The sequence below is a fragment of the Bos indicus x Bos taurus genome, chromosome 10 (assembly GCF_003369695.1).
Source record: "Bos indicus x Bos taurus breed Angus x Brahman F1 hybrid chromosome 10, Bos_hybrid_MaternalHap_v2.0, whole genome shotgun sequence".
Taxonomy (NCBI): Eukaryota; Metazoa; Chordata; class Mammalia; order Artiodactyla; family Bovidae; genus Bos; species Bos indicus x Bos taurus.
This window is the reverse complement of record NC_040085.1, coordinates 101,780,089-101,794,107: the sequence shown is the minus strand read 5'-3', so window position 1 is coordinate 101,794,107 and position 14,019 is coordinate 101,780,089. Positions and strand designations below refer to the sequence as shown.

General features: G+C 56.5%; 1 protein-coding gene across 2 annotated transcripts in view; it reads left to right on the top strand.

Moving 5' to 3' along the window:
* NRDE2 (NRDE-2, necessary for RNA interference, domain containing) overlaps window positions 1–14,019 on the top strand; it is an 85,726-nt gene that overhangs the window by 69,653 nt on the left and 2,054 nt on the right. For both annotated transcript variants that reach the window (XM_027552721.1, XM_027552720.1), the window contains exons 8-13: window positions 1,031–1,151; window positions 3,357–3,532; window positions 6,520–6,906; window positions 8,137–9,038; window positions 10,076–10,214; window positions 13,808–13,879. In XM_027552721.1, the coding sequence (XP_027408522.1) occupies window positions 1,031–1,151; window positions 3,357–3,532; window positions 6,520–6,906; window positions 8,137–9,038; window positions 10,076–10,214; window positions 13,808–13,879 (1,797 nt within the window). The remainder of the gene's footprint in view (window positions 1–1,030; window positions 1,152–3,356; window positions 3,533–6,519; window positions 6,907–8,136; window positions 9,039–10,075; window positions 10,215–13,807; window positions 13,880–14,019) is intronic.

Below are 14,019 nucleotides of genomic sequence, written 5' to 3'. Positions count from 1 at the left end.
TGGGGCGCAGACTCAGGAGTCGTGACCCCGGGCTCTAGAGTACAGACTCAGGAGTCGTGACCCCCCCACTCCCCGCCCCCCCATTCTGGGGCTCTAAGGCGCAAACTCGGGAGCCGTGATCCCTCGGGCTCTGGGGCGCAGACCCAGGAGTTGTGATCCCTCGGGCTCTGGGGCACAGACTCAGTAGCTGTCGTGCACGGGCTTAGTTGTCCCTCCGTGGGATCTTCTTGGACCTGGGATCCAACCTGTGTCCCCTGCATTGGCAGGCAGATTCTTTACCAATGAGCCACCCTCTGGTTAACCTTTCCTCTACCTAAAACCTTGGCTAAAGTTGCAGTGAAATTACACGTTGGTGCTTGTCAACACTGATCCTAATTTGGGTGGGGAGCGGGGAGCGGGAGGGATATAAGAAAACATTTTTCCTTTTTCCACTTAAGAAAAGTCAGTTTTCTACCTGACGAAGAGGGTCTGGTAGGAGACGGACAGGGTAGCTCAATTTATGGTGAACTTTCCGAGGTCTTTGGTGACAGGCTAAGGTCTCCATCTTGTGGAGCTTTCATGAACTGCCTGTAAAAACTATTTTTAATCATCATTATTTTTAACCTTTCTTTTCTGCACAAAATTGGGGTCAGGAATGTTGGTTAGTATTGACAGAACTGATTGGTAGTATAGTAAGCCAGGTAGCACAGTTATTTTAAGACATGTTTTGCTGTTTTAAGAACCTGCTATACTATAGAAGTGACTGAGTCTCTCTGCAGAGCCTGGGGTGTGGTCAGGGGTCAGGGGCAGAGCTGCCCTCATCCCCACCCCTTGACTGACAGTCTCTGTGATGGGAGGCCTTGCTGACGAGGGTCGCAGGAGCGCCCTGGGTTAAAGCCTGGCCCAGGACCAGTCCACGCGCTTGAGGCTTCAAATACTCTGGAGCGCATGACCAAACCTCAATACATCTTCTCAGCACACAGCAGGGGCTCGGTGCTTGTTGGCACAGAGCTGAACGTGGCGGCAACCTCCGTGTTTTACACCTCGACAGGTGGAGTTCTTTGAGCCCTTCTGGGACAGCGGCGAGCCCCGGGCTGGGGAGAAGGGCGCCCGAGGCTGGCGAGCCTGGATGCACCAGCAGGAGTGGGGCGGCTGGGTGGCCGTCGGCGCAGGTGAGGCGCCTCTCGGGGGAGGGCCGCTGCCTCTTCCTCGGGGGTTTTCTGTTTTCCTGGCTTGTTGGTGTGTGCCGGCTGTTCCTCAGGAGCTCAGGAACGTTGTGCAGATCCCGCGAGTGGCCTGGGAGCGCAGGCTGTTCTTCCTCTGAGACACCCTGAAGCAGCCCCCACCGCCCCTGCCGAGAGGTCGGGGAAGAGTACACGGGGCTTCTGTGCGCCCTTCGCCCCGCTGCACCGGCGGTGGAGGTCGCTGCTGGTAGTCCGCAGAGTCCGCTCAGATTTCGCCCGTGCTGCCGGCGCTCACTTCCGCCTGTGTCTGCCCAGCACTCTGCGTTTATCCCTGTGCGGCTTCAGGCAGCCCCGCCGCGGTCTCCCTGCAGAGCCCTGCCTCCCTCGAGGCCCCTGTGCGCCCCCTTCTGGCTCCACACCCCCCACCCGTCCCGGCCTACCCCCAGCCCACTGCGAGTCCCTTCTCCATTTCCGTTCCACTGCTGTCTTCTTTCACCTGTTTATATAAGTGGAATTGTATGTAACTCTTTTCAGCATTTCTAATTGTAACACACACACACAATTTACCATTCTAGCCGTTTTTAAGTGTGCAGTTCGGTGACATAGGTCGCTGTCACCCATCGTCAGCTATGTCCCCCTCAGCTCCTCCGTCTCCCCCAGCGCCCCGGCGCCCGTCCAGCTCACTCCCCATCCCTCCTCCTGGCCCCGCCGACTCCCACCACCCGGCTTCTGCCGATTGGATCCAAGCACCTGAAGAGCAGGTGCGCATCAGTGCTGCTTGGCTCACGCAGTGTGGTGTCCTCGAGGCTTACGCGGTGCGCAGCACGTGCCAGTATTCCTTCCCAGAGGCTGAATGATTTCCCACCGTGTGCATATCACACACACACACACACACACACACACACACACACACGACGCATCGCTTCCCCTTTCGGTGGTGGTGAATATACCGCTAGGACCGAGGATGTGCAGATTCCTGTTTGAGTCCTTGAGCCCCAGCTTTCGGTTCTTTGGGAAATGCACCCAGGGTTAAACTGCCAGCTCACGCGGTGCTTCTGCCTGATTCTTTGTGGAGCCCTCACACGGCATTTCCACAGCAGCTGCACCATCTCGCATGCTCAGCACCAGCGCAGCAGGGTCCCGAGCTTCTCGCATCCTCACTGGCAGGCGCACTCTGTGTGGCGTTTGAAGATCGGCTCTCCTCATTGGCAGAACGCCCGAGGTCTGCCGCACCGTGCGTGCCGGCAGTGGTGTCCTGTGTTTTGCTCGGTGGTGCCCGCAGCATAGCTGTGCCATAGTTTCTCTAGGCACCTAGTATAGGACTCTTGCCTCGTTGCCAGTTTTGGGCTTTTATGAATCAACTGCTGTGGGCATTAGTGTAAAGGTTTTGTGGGAACATCGGTTTTCATTTTTCTGGGATCAGCACCCAAGAATACAACTTCTAGGTCTCATGGCCAGTGCGTTTAGTTTCCTAAGAAACCGCCAGACTTCTCCGGGCGGCCACACCGTTGTACGTGCTGTGTTTATTTTTAAGTTTGTTGACTTCAGTGGAAAACTCAGACTTTTTTCCTTTTTTTATTCTGCATGTTCAGAGTTAGGAAACAAAGTGAAATAAAATATAGGCTATCTTGAATTGCCTCTTTCTTTAAAAAAAAGTGAACACGGATGATAGTCATAGGCCACTGATGGCTTAAGACAATCGGAAGCAGCGTATCACTAGATGTCCTTCAGCATTCTGGAACTGTGTGTGCGACACAGTAGCTGCTAGCAACACATGGTGTTTTAATTAAAATTAGTTGAAATAAAATTTGAAATTCAGTTATTCTACCAGCTACGATTCACATGCCCAGCAGGTCACATGTGGCTACCATATCACACAGAATTAGAACATTCTCATCATCACAGAAAGTTCTCCTGGACAGTTCTCTTCTAAAATACGTGTCATTCCCATTTTTAATTGCTGTGATAGCATAAAGAATCATCTGATTTCATCAGTTCACCTTCCTTTTCTGGGAACCTGACTGATTACAGGAGAGTCCGTAAATGCCGCTGAGTGGCCTGGAAGGCCGGGCCTGGGTCACGCTCATCTCGGCCTTCTGGTGCCCACCGTGCCCCTGGCCCTGGCAGAGGGGTTGAGGGTTGAGGGTGGTGCTCCCTGCTGGTTGGGTCGCTGGAGGTTTCATTCTCGCCTAGATGACGATGACGAGGAGCCGGAGGAGGAAGACCAGGAGATTAGAGACAAGGCTCTGCCCCGGTGGCAGATCTGGCTGGCCGCCGAGCGGTCCCGAGACCACAGGCACTGGAGGCCGTGGCGCCCGGACAAGGCCAGGAAGCAGACGGAGGAAGACTGCGAGGACCCCGAGAGACAGGTGAGGCCCTTCCCATCCCCCAGCGGCGGTCGTTTGCTCTCCTGTCCCCGCTGGGTTTCCGTTCCCAGAAGGAACCCGCTGCCCTTGCTGAGCCCGCGCCTGGCTCAGGAGAGGCCGACCTGCTCCCACTCCCGTCTCCAGAAACATCCTCTCCTGGGAAAGCGGCAGGACCTCGTTGGCTGCTGGTGATGGAGGAGGCTCGGCGCTCTCGCCCTGACGGTCCCTGTGCCCGAGGAGGTGGTTGGGTCTGGTGGTCAGCCCTCCGGAGACTGTCTTCCAAGGCTGGAAACCATGGAGTCACTGTCCTAGCTTCTTCCTCTGAGTCCACTTTCCCCGCTTTTGATCCTTGAAGATGCGTGTGTGCGTGTGACTCAGGAGACGGGGGCAGGAGGTGCAGGCTGTGGGGACGGGGTGTCCAGGCCCATCCTCCTGGGGAGGGAGTAGCGTTTATTGAGCGCTGGTGCTCGCCAGGTGCTCGGCTGCCTCCCTCACGGCCTGGTGCCCTGCTGTACGGTTGGCAGCTCGGCAGCTTTCTGTCGTCGTTGTTCAGTCGCTAAGTCGTGTCCAATTCTTTGTGACCCCGTGAACTGCAGCACGCCAGGCTCCTCCGTCCTCCACTATCTCCTGGAGTTTGCGCAGATTCATGTCCATTGAGCTGGTGATGCCATCCAGCCATCTCATTCTCTGTCTTCCCTTTCTTCTCCTGCCTTCGATCTTTCCCACATCAGGGTCTTTTCCAGTGAGTCGGCTCTTCACATCAGGTGGCTAGAGTATTGCAGCTTCAACATCAGTCCTTCTAATGAATACTCAGGGTTGATTACCTTTAGGACTGACTGGTTTGATCTCCATGCAGTCCAGGGGACTCTCAAGAGTCTTCTCCAACACCACAATTCGAAAGCATCAGTTCTTTGGGGCTCAGTCTTCTTTATGGTTCAGCTCTCACATCCACACACGACTGCTGGAAAAACCATGGCTTTGGTTATACGGGTTTGTCAGCGAAGTGAAGTCTCTGGAAAAACCATGGCTTTGGTTATACGGGTTTGTCAGCGAAGTGAAGTCTCTGCTTTTTAATACACTGTCTAGGTTTGTCATAGCTTTTCTCCCAAGAAGCAAGCGTCTTTTAATTTCATGGTTGCAGTCACCTCCACAGTGATTTTGGAGCCCAAGAAGTTTTACATTAAAATAAAGGAAGAAATTCTATTTCAATACCTGGAATTGAGCCACTTTGACAAATACCAACTACAGTCTACCCCAAACAATGAGGGGGTTAGGGTCATCAGCCCCCAGCAGGTGAAAATCTCAGTATAACTTTGTAGTCAGCCCTTTGCATCCAAGGTTCCATAGCCTCAGATTCAACTAGCTGTGGGTCATGTAGTCCCGGGGGGACAAGTTTAGTGAAAAAACCCACGTGCAAGTTAGAGTCTGGGTCCTCGGCGTGCCTGGCCTGTGAGAGTCACGGGTACAGACCAAGAGGCCTTACAGCAGCGAGGCTCCCGGGCTCTGACAAATCACGAGCCTCGGGGGCAGAGGCTTCTCCTGTTTGCATCTGTGTTCCCAGTGTCTGGACAGAGGTTGCCCCGTGACAAGGCCTCCGCCAGTCCTGGATGTTGAGCAAGCATCTGTTTGATCTGGGAGCTTGCAGTCCAGCAGAGGGATCGGCATGACTGAAGGCCCTGGAGGGCCTGGGGTGTCCCAGGAGAGGCAAACGGGGTGGCCAGAGTGGAGTTAAGAAACCAGGATCGGGGAGAAGGAGAGAGGTGCTCTCTGGGCCGGAGGGAGTGGCCAGGGAATCGAGTCTGTGTGCGAGGTCCCCGCCCTGGCTGAGCCCAAGTTTTCAGAAGGCGGGTGGGGTTTGTCTTTGGTGTGTGTGGGTTTTACAGAGTTCATGGCTGACCTCCAGAAGTTAGTTCTCAAGGCTCAGCAATTTGACAGTTTCCCGGAAGCTCATTCCTGGAGCTAAGTACTGCTGTGAGTGATTTCTTAGATTTCTCTACTTTAGTGAAAACCTGGAGGAGAAAAGCTTTGTGATGAGTTGGTGGTTCTGATGGGTCGAGCCCCAGGGAGTCCAGTCTTACTGTGCTCGTGTTTTGATTTCCTCTTTGCTGATGGCTACAGAGGCCAGGCGGGCAGGCAGGGTGGCAGGCAGCGCGCAGTCCCCTTTAAACCGTGGCCTCGCGGTTTAAGGCTGTACGTGAAGCCAGCGGTGAGCGTGGTTAGCCTGAGGCCCTGATGGTTGCTCCCAGCACGGCCCGTTGTCCCACAGTGTCCTTTTTCCTTTGCTGCTGTTTATATATTTTGGAGCATATTTTTCATTTCCTGAAGCAATTTGGTACAAAGAAACCACAAAATAGTAATGTTCTTCTATCTTGAAATAAAAATTTTTTCCAACTGTAATTTATGAAAGTAACTACAAAAGCAACGACGTGTGTTCTCAGAAGCGAATGCGATTCTGGATTTCCTGTGAATCCATTAGGCGACTTTGAAAGTCCCTGCTGTGGTGTCCCCTCCTGTGGAGGGTGCCCAGGAGGTGTGAGACGCTGCCCCCAGCGCCCACCCGCCTGCCCTCAGCTCGCCTCATTTTACAGAAAACCTAGCTCCTGTGTGTTTAAAATTGAGTCGTGTTGGCACATATCCATATAAAAAGAATTGCTGAGGGTGGTGAGGGGCTACCCTGGTGGCTCAGTGGTAGAGAATCCACCTGCCAAGCAGGAGACACGGGCTCAGTCCCTGGTCGGGAAGAGCCCACACGCGTGGAGCAACGAAGCCCGTGTGCCCTGGGGCGCGGGCTCCGCAACAAGAGATGCCTCTGCAGGGAGCGCCTGGCACCGTGGCTCGAGAAGAGCCCCGTTCACGGCGACAGGAGAGGAGCCCACACAGCAGCAAGGACCACGCACAACCAAACACAGTTCACACAGAACCGTGGGAAGCCTCGTGGAGCTCTTGTGTGTTCGCTGCGCTCGGTCACTGGGGTTTTGTCTTCCCTGCAGGTGTTGTTTGACGATCTCGGGCAGTCTCTGATCCGACTGTCCAGCCCGGATCTCCAGTTTCAGATGATGGCGGCCTTCCTGCAGTTCCTGGGGGTGCCTTCCGGCTTCAGCCCCCCCACCCCCTGCCTCTATCTGGCCATGGATGAGAACAGCATCTTCGACAGCGAACTTTATGATGAAAAGCCTTTGACTTTCCTCGACCTCTCCTGCTCCGGCGTCAGCTGTGTAGGCCGCATGGAGCCTCTGGGTGGCCGGCGCTGGCCCCGGGGTCCCAGTCGAGAGGGCGAGGAGTTTATCCGCAATGTCTTCCACCTGGCACTGCCTCTGTTTGCAGGCAGGGAGCGGTCTCAGCTCTGCGTCTCCTGGCTACGGTATGAGATCACCAAGGTAACGCCGGGACCCCCCTCCCCTGGGTGGGGACCTCGGCTCCTGTCGCGGGGTGTTGGTGGGGCGGCCGAGCTCGTTGTTCTGCAGGGCGCTGGGCCACGGCACCTCCCCCTTCAGGGACCCTAGGGCACCGCGTGTGTGGCTGCCCCTTCTGAGGGGCCGCAGGGAGCGGGGCGGGGGGGGTGGGGGGGGGTGGGGGGCAGGAGGCTGAGCCCAGCTCGTTAGTGACCTGAGCTGCTGTTGTGGTGACTGTTACCAGATGTCTGTGATTGTGTGAGCAGTTAGTGTTAAGGTCTACGCTTAAGCTGGGCTAGAGGATTTAAGGACTTATTAAAATAGATAAAATAAGCTACTTACCCTGCTTTTTAGTACCTATTACCTGCTAGAAATTTGTCTAGGATGGACTCTTCTGCCCTCTGCTGGCCACCAGCTAGAATTAAATTTTCATGTCCAAAGTTCTGATCCTTTAATTGCAAATGGCACACACCAGGCTGTGTTATTAAAACAGTGTCTGGTAAAATCTGATGGGGCTTCCCTGGTGGCTCAGTGGTAGAGAATCTACCTGCCAGTGCAGGAGACGGGTTTGATCCTTGGCTCAGGAAGAGTCCACTGGAGGAGGTAATGGCAACCCACTGCAGTGCTCTTGCTGGGAAATCCCATGGACAGAGGAGCCTGGTGGGCTACAGTCCGTGGGGTCGCAGAGAGTTGGACACGACAGTGACTAAACAACATTTGTTGATCGCCTGTCTTTGAAGAAGGACGTTTGGAGTGACCAAGCCTTGTTTACAGGAGTGTCAGATGGAAGCCTGGACGTGTGACTTTCAGGGCTCCCGTGGCCTTGGTAGAACCCTGATCTGTTTCTCAGGGAGCCTACGAGTTTACCAGATATGTGATGGAGGCAGGCAGTGTAGACGCCTCGTGTGGCTTCCTGCAGTACAGTACAGAGAAAGAAGGAACTAAGTGATGTCGCTCAGTCGTGTCTGACTCTCTGTGACCCCATGGACTGCAGCCCGACAGGCTCCTCCGTCCATGGGATTCTCCAGGCAAGAACACTGGAGTGGGGTGCCATTCCCTTCTCCAGGGGATCTTCCCGACCCAGGGATGGATCCCAGGTCTCCCGAATTGCAGGCAGATTCTTTACTGTCTGAGCCGCCCGGGGACTCGACAGTACAAAGGGATGTCTATAAGTCCCGGAGCATTTCAAGTAATTCTTTTCCTGTTTACCTTTAGGTCGTTTGGTGTCTGCACACTAAAAACAAGAAGAGATTAAAGTCACAAGGAAAGAACTGCAAAAAACTAGCCAAGAATCTCCTCAAGGAGCCGGACAACCGCAACAGCTTTTGCCTCTGGCAGCAGTATGCGCATCTGGAGTGGTTGCTGGGCAACACAGAGGATGCCCGGAAGGTCTTCGACGCGGCCCTGGGCACTGCCGGGAGCCGGGGCCTGGAGGACCCGGAGCTCTGTGAGCTCGGCCTGCTCTACGCCGCGCTGGAGACGGAGCTGTCGCCGCCCGTGGGCGGGGCCGCCCCGGCCCGCGCCGTGCACGTGCTGAGCGGGCTGGCGGAGCGCCGGCCCTACGGGCCGTGCCCGGGACAGGTGTCGGCCGTGCACGTTTTGAAGGCTCGGAGGGCGTACGAACACGCGCTGCAGGACTGGCTGGGGGAGCGCCGCGGCCCCGACCCAGGCCCCCCCGACCGCTTCAGCCGCCTGGTCAGCCTGGCGAAGTGCTTCATGCTCTTCCAGTACCTGACCGTGGGGGTCGACGCCGCTGGGCGCGTCTACGAGCAGGTGTTTGCGGGGCTCAGGGGCTCTGTCTCCTCGGAGGCTGCCGGCCTGGAGGGCGCCCTGGAGGCCGTCACCCTGATGCACACCAGCCTGCTCAGGTTCCACGGCAGGGTTGCCGCCCACCCGCTGGCTCCCCTGCGAGAGGCGCTCTCAGAGGCTTTACGGTTGTACCCGGGCAACCAGCTTCTCTGGAGGGCGTACGTGCAGATTCAGAGCAAGTCGCACAGCGCCAGCAGGACCAGAAGGTTCTTCCACGCCATCACCAGGTCCGCCAAACTCCTGGAGCCCTGGCTGTTTGCGATCGAAGCGGAGAGGATGCGGAAGAGGCTGGTGGACGCCGTGCAGAGGTAATCACAGCGCGCCTCGGCCACAGGTCCGCAGGCCTCTCACGCGGTCAGGCCTTGTTCCCATGGCCCACCAGCCTCTAGAAGACAGAAATGCACGCGGCCCAGGGCCTGGAGCGCCTGCGGGGTGGCGGGGAGCGGTGCCCTCTCTTGTGTTACGGGAAGATGCATTGAGAAAGGAAACAGATCGAAGGGATTCCGGAAAGTGTGTTGAAAGAGGAGGGCAGAGAGCGGCCCCTGTCGGGGCTCCCGCGGTGTCTCCCCAGGCCTGGCTCCTGCGCATCCTGGGCTTTGTTTATGGCGCCTGAGTGCTGACTCCCTGCTGTCGGGGGTCTGAGACCTTGTAGAGAAATTGTGGGGCGGGCACTTGGGCCTGGAGTCAAATCCCAGCGCTTCCACTCAGCAGCTGTGTGACCCTGGGCAGGGCAGTTCATGGCTCTGGTCGGTTCCCTTTCTGTAAAATGGGCATAATTAAAGAGGGTTGCTGGGAAGAGTGAGTGCTGAGCACAAAGAGCCCAGAGTAATTACTAGCCTGTGTTACTATCGCAGGTGAGAACAGGGTGGTGCTTTAAATGTCTCTCTTTAGATAATACTTTTATGTCTGAAGGTTAAGCAGTAGGCTTGGGCACGTGTTAGCTGAGGCATCATTGTTGCTTCTAGAACCTTCGTTGTTTTACTCTGACCTGAGAAAGCCAGGGTTCAGGATTGCCTGTGTCTCGCGCCTTCCATTCGAATTTTATTCCCTCTTTCAACTGAAAGGTCTCAGGGTAACTGCAGTCTGCTGCAGAAGGGGCAGGTTCTCCTGAGAAAAGGAGTCTGTGTGCCCTCAGGGTGGACTCCGCGGGGTGGAGACACTGCAGAGCCCTGGACGCTGCGCTCCGCCGGCCCCGGAGGAGCCACGTCTCACCTGCACCCCACGCTCCTGCGCCCCCAGACCCGGGGCAGCTCTGCCTGCGACATGTGCCAACCCCCGTTGCTGACCCTGCTGCGGCGTCAGCCTGAGCGGCTGTCCTGGACTCACCTGAGCCTCTGTCTTGCAGGGTGGACGGTAGAGAGGTCCATGCCACCCTTCCCGAGACCGGCCTGACGCACCGGATCAGAGCCCTGTTTGAGAGCGCTGTGCGGAGCGACCACGGCAGCCAGTGCCCCCTGCTGTGGAGGATGTACCTGAACTTCCTGGTAGGAAAGACGCCGGGTTTCTGTTCCTGTGCAGAACGCTGTTTCCTCTTCCAGAAGAGCAGGGCAGGGGCCCTGAGGACCCGGGAGGGGCCTGGTAGACTGAGGAGGAGGGCACTCGGGACCTGGGAGGGGGTCTGGTAGACTGAGAAGGGGGATGCTCAGGACCCGGCATGTAGACTGACTGAGGGGGGCCCTCAGGACCAGGGAGGGGCCTGGTAGAGTGAGGAGGGCCACCTGGGCTGTTGGCAGCCCCAGAATATCTGTGTTTCTCTGAATTAACTTCGTTGAGGCAACAACTTGGAAATTGGTCTAAGAGTGTTCATTCAAAAGAGACCTAAATGTGTTGCTATTCTGCTTCTAAGAATTTCCAGGTCCTGATTCTGTTTTGTTACTGAAAGGTTGTGTAAGACTCAGTCTGGACTGTGGTTTTAAAGAGGCGTTTCCAGGGCAGCTGTGCGTTTCCTGGAGGCACCACAGCCGTGGAATTTCGTCAGTGGGCTGTGCAGGCCGACAGGCGGGTCCTAGGCTTCAGGGCCTGCGTTGCTTTGTCTTTGGTTACAGGTCTGACGTCAGGCTGGCCTTCCTATATTAGAAAACGTCTACTGCCGAGTTTTGTGGTTTTTAGAAACAGTCTTCCAGCCACTTGAGTGTCTAGACAGCGCTCACGGCTGTTCAGTCACATCCAAGCGCCCTCCACTGACGACCTTTCAGAAGCCCTGAGTGGCCTTCCTATTATGTACATATGTGTATCTCTGATTATTTCCATAGGCTAATTTCTCAGAAGTTGATCAAAGTATTTGAACATCCCGTTGACATTTGACAGAGAGGGGCGTAAAGAGACAGAGAGGAAGGTAGGGGCCAGGAGAAGTTCGGGTTAGACGTCTGGGCCTCCCCCGGCCTCTGAGAGTCCGGAACTTCTCTGGGAGCGCCTCCCCTGAGGTCTGAACGGCCTGGACAGCTTGTCTCAAGACAGCAGCTCGTGGGCACACTCCCAGCGTCAACGGGCACCAGGCGGCCCCGGGACGAGTTACCACCAAAGTTTCTGTGGTTTTAACGTTTATTCTTCACTCTCAAAAGCGTAGATTTCGCGTGTGGCCTCCTTGGTGTGGGACTCGAGCCTCCACAAGTCCAGACGCCCGTGTGGTGTCCCTGCCCTGGGTGGCCGGGACATGGCCCACCTGCTGACCTGGGGTCACAGCGCTGGGCGGCCGTTGGGGTTTGCTCGTCACCAGGCCCCTTGGCCAAAGGAGCTCGTCAGACGCTCTCTCGGTTCCAGCGCCGACGCCCTGTGAGTCTGAGCTGCTGAAAGACCTTTCCACTTATGAAGAGGGAGGCCAGTTTAACTTCTTCCAGGCTTTTCCAGGTAGAGACAGGGTGATGGGCAGGCTTGTAGTGTTTCTACTGAGGAGCTGCCATGATCTGGTTGGACTGTAGACAGAAAAGTTCTTGTTGACTTGGAAAAAAAGATTGAGGCCGTTAGGGAATGCCTCATCTTTTTGGAAAGATTAGCATCAGACCAAGAATTAACTGTGCAGTGATTTCCCCCACCAGTTCCTGAGGCTTCTGGGTGGGCTCCTAATACTTTGGCAAAAGCAGTGAAAAAAATCAAAATAGAGCCAAAATGTGAGGCGTCGGCTGGGAAGGCCTGGCCGGCAGGTACTGTGGGGCCCTGGAGAGGCTGTGGCTCTGGCTCCCCGGAGGAACAGTCACCATCTCGTTTTCACCTGGCATTTACCATGTGATGCCTGATACAGCAAAGGCCTTTTCCAGGGGCCAGCAGATGGAGGAACCAGCAGAGGGCAGTTCTTGTGTGAGGCTTGGGCAGCTTCTGTCTGGATCTGCTGGATTCCAGGGTTATCTGAGCGTCTCACAAAGGCGGTGGTGGAGAAGGTCCACTGATACGATGTTTCTTCTTTCAAGAACAGACCAAGCCTTCAGTGTGGTTACTGTTCTGGCAGAGGACACCGCAGGGCCCTGGCATTGCGGGCAGGCAGCCCACAGCGGCTCTCAGGGGTCCCTTCCGAGTCCAGCCTCAGAACAGCCTGGGAGGGAGCCGGGAGTCCCGGGGTAAGGGGTGAGCCCTGTCTGGAGCTGACCAGGGATGCTGGTACAGCCCAAAGGTTTGGGCTCCCCGACAGGGTGTCCACCTGGAGGATCTGCATGGGAGGCGAGGCCAGCCTTGCTGGATGGAGGCCCTGAGCCGTGGTGGGGAGCTGCTGAAGCCATCAGCCATGCTTCCGGGGGGTCGGTCACAGCCCTGCCTGCTCCCTGCCCGCTGGACGGCCGCTCACACACGCTCCTATGGGAACAGAACGTCTCGGGGAGGCAGGTGGGCAGCCCTAGGAGCAGACTTCAGCTCTGTGAGCTCAGCTTGCGCCCACTCACGGCTGTGGGCGCCCACCCAGGGAGCTGCCTGGGAGGCTGTGACTCCCGGGGGAGGGGCTGGCCCCTTCCTGGGACTCGGGAGAGGCTGGCGGGGGAGGGGGCGGACGGAGACTGCTGCGGCATCCGCAGGTGTGGCAAGAGCAGCGGGTGTGGGAAGAGCGGCAGGTGTGGGAGGAGCGGCGGGTGTGGGAGGGAAGAGCGGCGGGTGTGGGAAGAGCAGCGGGTGTGGGAAGAGCGGCAGGTGTGGGAAGAGCAGCAGGTGTGGGAAGAGCGCCTCGGAGTTGACACCAAGACCTCACAGCGTAGTGCTGTATAAACGCTTCCCAGGCGGCACCAGCGGTGAAGCCGCCTGCCAGTGCAGGAGAGACGAGACCTGGGCCCATCCCTGGGTCGGGAAGATCCCCTGCTCCAGTGTTCTTGGCTGGAGAATCCCATGGACAGAGGAACCTGAAGGCTACAGTCCATGGGGTCACAGTCAGACACGACTGAAGCTACTTAGCACACATGCATTGTATAAAAACATGCTTAGAGTAGAAATGTGGAGAAGGCAATGGCACCCCACTCCAGTACTCTTGCCTGGAAAATCCCACGGATGGAGGAGCCTGGTGGGCTGCAGTCCATGGGGTCGCTAAGAGTCGGACACGACTGAGCGACTTCACTTTCACTTTTCTCTTTCCTGCGTTGGAGAAGGAAATGGCACCCCACTCCAGTGTTCTTGCCTGGAGAATCCCAGGGACGGGGGAGCCTGGTGGGCTGCCATCTAATGGGGTCGCAAAGAGTCGGACACGACTGAAGTGACTTAGCAGCAGAGTAGAAATGTGAGTATTTGCACACTCTCAGACTGAAATTCCTGATCAGAAATTTGCTCTTGACAAGGTTATTGATTCAGTTAATCCTGGTTATCTCATTTCTGTAAGACAGTTTTCAGAAAATGGCTAGTGTTAAAGCAAGCCTTTTCTCTGTCATCACCCTCATTCTCGGCACGCCTGGGAACAGCAGGTGTGATGGGCCGCGGGAAAGGAGGAGATGAAGACAGGTCATCAGTGTTCAAGGTCCAGTCCAGGCCCGCGGGACCCAGCAGAGGCCCCGAGGGCGTCCCTCGGCACGTGGACACCCTGCGGCACGTGGACTGGGGCCCCGTGCGGGTCAGTGGCCTTAGATGAATCTGTTTCAGCCCCTCAGTTTTTAATTTTTCCCCCTTGCTTTAGGTTTCCTTAGGAAATAAAGAAAGAAGCAAAGGTGTGTTCTACAAAGCACTGCAGAATTGTCCTTGGGCAAAGGTGAGTTCTACAGGCCCCGGTCTCTGGATTCTCAGGGACCTTCCTGCCAGGCCTCATCCGGTCTGTGCCTGGGCCCAGCCCCCCAGGGCTTCCTCTGGCCCCCTGCAGCCTGAGGGGCTTGTTTCCTGTCCTGGGGTCAC